Source organism: Drosophila novamexicana, unplaced genomic scaffold (genome assembly GCF_003285875.2).
Source record: "Drosophila novamexicana strain 15010-1031.04,08,12 unplaced genomic scaffold, DnovRS2.1 tig00001209-arrow-arrow-pilon, whole genome shotgun sequence".
In the NCBI taxonomy this organism is placed as follows: domain Eukaryota; kingdom Metazoa; phylum Arthropoda; class Insecta; order Diptera; family Drosophilidae; genus Drosophila; species Drosophila novamexicana.
The window spans coordinates 929,701-938,943 of NW_020824843.1; the positions used below are offsets into that span (position 1 = coordinate 929,701).

The 9,243-nt window shown below is 40.4% G+C and overlaps 1 protein-coding gene across 1 annotated transcript; it reads left to right on the forward strand.

Moving 5' to 3' along the window:
- The first annotated feature begins 3,908 nt into the window (after positions 1–3,908).
- Positions 3,909–5,529, forward strand: LOC115766591 (transcription activator MSS11). The gene is made up of 4 exons (XM_030710577.1): positions 3,909–4,080; positions 4,146–4,900; positions 4,967–5,022; positions 5,230–5,529. The coding sequence occupies exons 1-4, from the start codon at positions 4,030–4,032 to the stop codon at positions 5,253–5,255; spliced, it is 888 nt and encodes a 295-aa protein (XP_030566437.1). The 5' UTR covers positions 3,909–4,029; the 3' UTR covers positions 5,256–5,529.
- The last annotated feature ends 3,714 nt before the right edge of the window (positions 5,530–9,243 follow it).

The window sequence follows — 9,243 nt, forward strand, 5'->3', positions numbered from 1 at the left end:
CCAATTTTCACTGCCTTCATTTTTGGCCCCAGCAAAATTTTGTGATTTGCACAGATTTTTGCTTGTCGTTCTCAAGTTCGCCTTACTTTTTGTTGCCTCTTTGCCTCATTTCTGTTCCGTGTCCTGTTTTATTCTGCTCTGTTCAGCTCAGTTCAGTTCTCTTGTCGAATCCGGCGCATTTTATGCTGTGCAACATTGTTGTAGCTGCTAGCATCAGCTTTGAAGTTCATTAAGCGCATGTGAGTCGGTGCCAAACAATGTCACACACCCTCCTCCAACTCTACACCTAGCAACACACTCGCCTCATACTAGCGTGTGTTGATCCTTGCAGACAAATGGGCCTTCTGCTGGAGAGCGAGTGCACAAGCTTTTAGCAGATTAGTTTTCATCATCTTAACATTCCTAATTAATGACGCCTTTGTTCAGCTCCATTTAGGTGTTAAATCAAAGACTTGTCGGGCATGCATGCGTAATGACTAATGAGTTGCAAGAGATGAGTTCAGATGAGTTTGGATATGTTTAGATAAGATGAGCTGCGATGAGAGACCTCTAATTTTGAGCTGCACTCTTTGATAATTGCCATTTTGCCTGCAGCAGCAGCCACCAAAGGTGGATATAGCTCATTAGTTGTGCTCATTGTAAGCTGCTTGTAAAATTCCAAAGCACAATAGGGAAACCCTTCACTAAATGCGCTTCCCTGCTGCTGCATGCATGTGTTTGATATCTAACTAAGATAATTATCGTATATGCATGCCAACTGCAGCAAAAATAACTTTTTGTACCCTTGTTGAGGGCATTCAAATTTTCTCATGAAAACCCAGAAAAAGACATATTCGACCCGAAAAGTATACTCAATTAATATCAGCAGCCGCGTCGATGAATCCATGTTCGTTATTCCACACATGTAATTGCTCTTCGGCTTGTTATATATTTTCATATAATTTATACCCATTGTAAATAAACATTGAATTTCGTACATCTCTTTCCATTGTCATCTACTAATTAAATCCAATTCATTTAATTCATTTGTGAGTATCTCATTAACCCACATGCTCGTCATGTCAACTTTAGGCAAACAAAGGCTTTCAAATATCCCAAAATATTTTATTCTCATTGTTTTTTGAAATGCCAGTTTTTGAATATTAAATAATCTATCTCGGCTTATTCCCTTGGCATATTCAAATTAAATAAAATTTTGCATATTCATTTCAAAATGGTGTCAAACAGTACGTGACATTTTTGTGCAACTAGTCAGCCCACGAGTTAGTTAAATTATTTATAGCGTTTACAATTTTAATGCCATTATTTGACTCCACACATTAATTAACATTGCACTTAATTAGGCGTGTGGCCATATTTGTTTTAATCAGTATGAATGAGACTTCATGTCAATTTGCCAGCGCAATGCAAACCAACGGTGCGTTTTCAGGAATACAATTTCCTTGTTCACATTCTGTTAGGGCCAATCATAATATATTATTATTATATTGAAAATCAAATACCGCCTAAAGTTATAGTTACAAAAGAGCGCCCAATACCCAAAATGTTTGTAAAACTAATTTCCTGGTGGGAAATGTCAAAAATGCTTTTGACAAGTCCAATTTTGGAAAATTTGAAATTTTAGCTGTAATTAACTTTGGGCTAAGGCAATTAGCGCCGCACAGAAACTAATTTATTTTATGTGCGTATTTGTGTGTTGCCCTAGTTGTGAGATGTCTGTGTGTGTGTGCGTGTGCGTGTTTAGCTGGTGTACTCACCCACTGTCCAGGACACTCTTACCCATGTACAGCATTATGTCAACATTATAAATAAAAGTTGTACAACAACTGCATATTCTGCATAATAATTACACTGGGAATATATTTAAAACAGGAGCGGATTCAGGGTAAAGTTCAAATAATTTTAATATAAAATAATCAGCTTAGGATGAGCTAGAAAATTCAAAGTCGAAGTTTGCAAGAAAAACATCAAGAATAGAGCGTATATGTACTTGTCTTCTGCACACGTGACGTTATGAGCCTGTAGCTTAAGTCACTGAGCTTCGCACTAGAAAGCGATCAATTCAAAATCCAGGTAAAATACAAACAAGTTTGATACCATTTTAACTTTCAACATTCATTTAAGGCGGTTCCAAGCAAAGAGAGTATATTTTGGGTCCACTTTTTAACTAATAGCGCTCCTGTCCCTGTCTATGGTAAATAAATTGCAAATAACGAAATGAGCCGAGTGTCGTTTAGTCGCCATCAGAAAGAGAGTGACTGAGTAAGTGAGTGAATGAATAAATGACAACAGCAGAAGCAACAGTATGGCGTTGGCTGACATTACACTTGTCAACGGGTAGTAATTGCTTTGACGATACCATGCGACGAGCGGAACTGACTTTGACTGCGGCTTGCCAGCCACACAAGAGCTCATCACAAAACACAATAATTGCCAAGTGACGGTGCAAAGGGGATGAGCATGGCGATGGCGATGGCGATAGCGTTGGCGTTGGCCATGGTGTTAGAGAGTGGTGTGTGCATCAATAACGCGCCGCGGCGCCTTGCTAACTTGGCCAAGTAGCCCCAAGTTGGCAGCAAGTCAACAGGCAATGCTGTGCAAAAATCACTCCCATTTATCAGTGGCAACGAAGGCAGCAGCAACAACAGCAACAACAACAGCAATATCAACAGCGACAGCGACAGCTAATTGCAGCTCATGCGAAAAACATCGTTAATCAACTCATTGACAGTTTGTTATTTGTTAAACAAAGCTAATGACTTAATGGCATAAATGGTGTGGCAACGGCAACTATATACATACATATATATGTAGACAAGCAGGGATATCCGACAGCAGAACGACCAGCAGGTCCATCCGATAGCTGCTCAGCGGCATGACACACCAGGCCACGGCTGACTGGGTGAATGTGAGGCGGACGCGTCTCGTGTTCGTATTTATGTAGATAAACAATAAAATGACAAGCGAAGGTAAAATTAATTGTGCTGGTCAGCTAAGAGCTGGGCATTAGAGCGCAGGAGCTTAGGACCAGGCTGACTCGGCGGGTCGGCCATTGTGCATCACGTTATGCCCAAGAGAGAGAGAGAGAGAGAGAGAGAGAGAGAGAGAAAGAAAGAACAAGAAAAAGAGGGCAAATACAATATTGTACACCTAGGCATCAAATTGATCAAGAGTGCTTTAGACGAAAGGGCCCGACAGTACAGGCTGTGTTTCTTCTACCCTTGATAACTGTGGTGTTCATGTCCGATCTTCATGAAATTTTAATGGCATAAAATTGGCATATATATAAAAATTAAAATAAAAATGAGAGTAGGCATCGAAAAGGTGAAAAATGGATTTTATACTTCGAACCTTTTGTTATTTTGCATAAAATAATTAAACCCCAATTAAAGCTCCCCAGGATTCGAAATCTCTATATATTAAACTGTTTGTCCCGACTGACTGTCGGGAGCAACAGAGCTAGGAAGCTGAAATGTTCACTGTAGTTATCTAAATTGATAAAGGTGCATGTTAAGACGGGGTTTGGGGAAACTTAACCCGCATATGGAAAAAATCTAGGCAAACGTTTGTATGAAACTTTTTCACATCCGCCCATATTCATTTCCAAGGATCCATATGAAAAATAATTTGAGACGTGTTTTACATTTTTCGCAAAATCAAAGCTTCCTCGGTGGAAAACTGTTGTATGAAAGTTTTTTGTTTACCGTCCGATCGGTTTCAAACTCATTTTCAAAGATCTTTGAAAGAAATTATTTTATACGTGCCACGGGCAAGGCCGGGGTATACCCGCTCAATAGTTTCAAGTTCGGTACCCATTTTCTAAGTTCTAGGCAGGCTTGGACTATTCAATCCTATTTTGACAGACCTTTTCTGAATTCTGGCCTCACAAAAGCGTTTTAGTTAGTTGGCTCTCAACTTTCAGATCGAAAAAATAAAAAACTTTTAATTTTTATAAAATTAAGCCTAAATTCAAAGTAATTTTCAAGTAGATATTTTTTTTGAAAGAATCCCTGGCATTGGACAATCAAAATGAACATGAATTACAACAATATACCCTATGAAGCAAACTACACTGATGATGTCAGTGTGACGCAAAAACGATCGGTTTATAGAATAATATTTAATTATTAGCGATCTTTTTACAGATGGTGGGCATGCATCAGATGAGTATGCCGGCCGGATCCATGCCGATGACCATGCCGATGGGCATGCCAATGAACATGCCGGTGGCGGGCATGAACCAGATGCAATTACCTATGGGCAACATGCCTCCGATATCTATGCCCATGACTACTGCCGGTCCAATGTCTTATCCGATGCAACGCGCTATGATGCAATCACAGCCAATGAACATGCTGCAACAGGCACAGGCCAATCAGTTGGCCATGTCGATGTCGCAGCTACCGCCTGGAGCTGTGACGCCCTTGAACAGTGTTTCAGTGATGCCAGTGATGGGTGGCGGGGGCGGTATAGATGGAGGTGGCATGAATGTTGTTGTGCCCGATCTACAACCCTTGTCAGCCATGTCTCAACTGAGTCCAAATACTCAAATGCCGCATATGCATCAGGGCCGAATGACTGGCGGTTCATCTGCGGGAAATACGAATTGGATGCAGGGTGGTAACGCAACCCAAATGATGCCGAACAACATGTGGAACTATGGTCAAAGCTATCAGAACATGCAGCAGCAGCATCAGCAAGCACAACAGCAGCAGCAGCAGCAACAACAACAGCAGCTACAGCAGCAACAGCTACAGCAGCAACAGCTCCAGCAGCAGCATCAGCAACATCATCAACAGCAACAAGAACAGCATCAACAACACAATCACCAGCAGCGTATGAAAAGCCACTATGATTATTCCAATGCCAACAACTACAGGGAGACTCGCAATGGATTGAAGTAAATAAGTTATAAAATTTACTACAATTTTCTCGACTACGACTACAACTGCGTGTTTGCTTTCAGCTCGCCATCAATGCATGATGCATTGAGGTTAAGGGGTAGCAGTGGATGCATATCTGGTAAGCCGTTAATGTAAATTTTCATAGGGCTGTAACCTAACAAAAAGTCACTGATTCGATTCACGGCTCAAACCAACTCCTTGCCTTAAGGTTCTGTTAGTGAACCTGGTCCCTTAGGTTGTGGTTCGGGAATTCGATTTCAAGCCGTTTGGCAGCCTTGAATTTTTATGCATCATCCACTTATAATGTTTCATTGCCTTTTTACAGGAAAAAAGGTTCCGCAATGGCGTTAATCTACAAAGCTCGTCCGATTTTACGTTCATATTCTATACCATCAATTTGCAACAGTTTCGGTTTGTGAGAAAATTGTTGTGTTCTTCACATGTACACATCATACACATACAGTATAATTTTCTAGATACCATAATTTTCCTCGAGATAATAATGGACGATATATAGCGATATATAGCTGTGTGGACTTGGGTCTTCAACCAACCAATACGTGTTGCAAAGTTGGTAAATTGTGTAATGAATTATTAAAAAGTATCTTTGGTGTTCTGAATTGTAATAAAAATTCTTAATATTAGTACATTCAGCTTAATTTAAATTCAAGATGGCTACTCTCGAGAAAATCCAGCGTGAATATTCTCATTTCCCGCCTACTCTTCTGATCGGGGCGTGGCCGCAATTTAAAAGTAGCTCTGCGAATGCTTTGTATAATTCTATAGTCAACCACAGCCACAAACACCGCAACGACTACAACAAAAAAAGTTATGCGAAGCGGGGAGAGGGGCACGTAAAAGTTTTCACAATTTTCGCTGGCGGGCACAAATGCATTTGGCGTCGGGTTTTCACTTTGGCTGCGGATTTGGCTTTAAACGCTTTGATTTATGGCATTCAGACATCAAAATTGGCAACATGTTGCAGACTGGCCCGAGTCCCGATATCAAGACATTTGGCTAAAAAATGAGCCAAGCAGCGCAAAACCAAAACCAAAACCGTACGCGGTGCGATGAAAAATTTATGCTGACCGCATGATGAACGCATAAAAAATGCTGCCAACTTATGGCTAAAATGCAATCCAACTCGTTCCAGCGTATATAAACAATGGCTTTATCGAGTCAACGGCATCAGCTGGCGTTACGAGGCCACTCTGGGGATACTGTGGCCACGGATACCGTATAATGTACAGTGGGACGTAACGCATATACATTTGTATACACAAGCACACGCACATAAATATGCTAGTCCGTGACAGGGACCAAAACTAAGTCATTTTGTTTGGACGTTAGATTCTGGCAGCGAAGGTGTGAATATTTTATGTGACACTATTTTGATATCATAAATCTTTTAGTTGTTTATTCAACCGCAGTGGCCTTAGGAGCCACCAAATTTTCAGTGGCTTTGCTCTTTGAAGAACGTGGCGCCAATCGTGGACTGACAGCGGCTTAGCCACTTGGGTCAAGTAGTTCCTTTTTAGCCTAGACTATGAGCTGCTCTATATTCTGACTGATTGGCTGACTAATTGGCCGACAAATGTTTATAAAAGCTCTGAGCTTAGTGAAGCTGATAAAACCCAAGTCTATTCAAGATACATATATTGAAGTGCAAAGAACATTTTACATTCGATCGGTTTTAAGCTCGTTGATAAATATTTTTGTGCAGATTGGCTTCAAGATAGTTTGAATTTTAATTTGAATTTTGAATAAATAGAAAAAAGTCTACATATTCATTAGCCTTAATCTTGGCCTTTCTGCATTGTGTGTCTTTATAGAGCTCTATTACCTCTAAGCAGAGCAAAATATATTTTTCATTTGTTTAATTTACGAAACGAGTTGCTTGTGTTGGCAAAATTTCAACTATGCCAAAACTAAAATAATCTCATTTAAACTGCCATCCAGATGCAGCCATTGCCACAGATACATACGCATAAGCACATGCACACAGAAATACTTCTCATAGAGCTCCAACTGAACCGGGTCCTGAGTCCCGATGTGCACATAAAATGCACATGCCCAAAATTGTTTTGGTTGGGAATTTCTGCAGAAGCAGCTCCCACAAGTATTTTACATTTTTTGCAAGGGTGGGCGGGTGGCAGCCTTAGCATCATTAAAATTAAAAAAGCCACAAAAACAGACAGCTGAATGGAAGTTGAATACTCCACGAATGGACATTTGAAAACTTTCAAGGAAACTGACGCACACGACAATGTGAGCTCCAGCCCTACAGTGGGGCTTCTTTTAAGGGGAGTTGAAGCATTGCTTGTCCAAAAGTTGAGAGTCCTATGCTGATGGTTATGCGTTGCGTTAGCTGCACGAAAATATTATTCATGACGGAAGCAATACTCAAAATTTTGTCTATTAATATCTAGGCAATTCTAGGGATGAGATCAGAGTGGTTGGTCGGCATGGGTTGGCTAGAACATGGTAGTGCTGGATACTGTGGGTTGGCGGCGCATGGTTCGCTTGCTGCGTCTGCATATGTCCAACTGCCAGACCAACTGCCTGTTTGTCTAACTGACATACACATACTACACTGTAAATGCGGTTGCTTGGATACGGAGGCGACTACCGGGACCGAACAGCCGATCTGCCTGGGCGCACATTGCCAACATAACCTCAAATTGCATTCCTAATTCCTTTTATACTTCGCATGCAGTACGCACACACACACATACACACACACACACACAGAAACCCCTTTCTGCAAAATGTGCAATTTCCGCTTGAAGGCAGAGCGAGAAATAGGAGAGAGGGCGCATTGGAATATTTCGTAACACAAAATTTATTAGAATCATTTTATTATTTTGCGGGCAACTTCATGTTAGCATCAACATACGTCAAATTTTCCATAGAAGCATCAGCTCCAGGAGCACAAGAAGCTGCAGCAGCTGGGCAGGCACAGCAGGCAGGACAGGTGCTCGGCTCTAAACACTAGGAGAATGTAATTTTGCAATTGGTATTCTGGGCTTGAGTGAAATGGTTGTGGGCATAGAGCTACAATCAAATGTGGGCATTCCATTTAATACATTACAATACTTGGCAATTCAAAATGCTGCATTAAAGTATGTAACATTAATAAAAATAAGCCGCTTAAAAAACATAAAAATGTATACATATTTGTCCCTTAACAAATAAAAGCAAATTCCCAAATGTAAGCAGATCTATATTGAAAACTATTAAAACCCAAGGTACACTCAGGTTGAGAGTGGTCAATTAGAAGATACCCTGTAATCAAAACAAACCGAGGTAATTATCTGTGGTCGCTCAGGTCAACTAAACAATACGCTAACTTTGGGCAGATATTGCTAACACACCTCTAAACGATCGCAGCTGGATTTGACACATTCCCAGATCCCTGCTAAGTGCTTACCATCAACCCGAATGACATACTTAGAAAAAATTTCATTTTCCAGCTTCTAGACTTTGGCTATGCGTTGATCACCAGTTAGTTAGACACTCTGACATAAATTTTGCATAGTATATCACTTGCTGTGAGGTTTATAGTTAAAGCCATTGGCTAGTAATATTTCTTGATTTTCCACAACAAAAATTCTTTTCAAAATCATTTGACATTTTTGATAAGAATTTCACTAAAAGAATTCTTAAACATTTATGTTAGGCTATAGCAAATTGTGACTGTCAAAACAGCAGCTGTACAAATTAGCCATAATTGCTGCTTAAAATCAAGTTGGCAGCTACTTCATTTTGCTACATTTTGGGAATGCCTTTCCTTAGGTTGTGGTAGGCCGCCAACTGCATTGAGATAAGTGCTTCAGCAGCAAAAATGAAAATCTCATTTTCATATCTGTTGGCAACATGAATGTCAACATGTATTGGACTTGTCGTTTGTTGCTGCACAAAACATTTACAGCTTTGACATCGCTTTTATTTGCAGAGAGGGAGAGAGAGAGAGAGAGAGAGAGAGAGAGAGAGAGAGAGAGAGAGCAAAATATACCGGGGACCAAGGCTAACACGCAGTGCGGACAAATCAGCTTTTTTCTAGCTACATTTGGTCTCTTTCAATTGTCGTCAGCCTAAAACAGTTATAATCTTAACCTTATTTGGGTACTTTTTGGCATCTCAATAAGTGCTGTCAATTTGAGCTTTACGAGCTAATGCCGATATTTTCTCAGCTAGTTTTTAGAGCGACAGTTGACAGCACTGCTCACAGGACTGCTGCACCGGTTTCTGTTGCAGTGTAAACGTTGTGCCTTATTTAGAATTTGCAGTGTGCCTTTTTGATTGTTGCTTTTCGTTTTTGCATTTCTCTTTTCCTCTC

Bases quoted from the DNA above. Each gene is read 5' to 3' on its own strand.
- LOC115766591 (XM_030710577.1), top strand. From the start codon at position 4,030: ATGAACATGAATTACAACAATATACCCTATGAAGCAAACTACACTGAT. The intron at 4,901-4,966 runs GTAAATAAGTTA...GTTTGCTTTCAG, and splicing joins GAGACTCGCAATGGATTGAA to CTCGCCATCAATGCATGATG. The intron at 5,023-5,229 runs GTAAGCCGTTAA...GCCTTTTTACAG, and splicing joins TAGCAGTGGATGCATATCTG to GAAAAAAGGTTCCGCAATGG.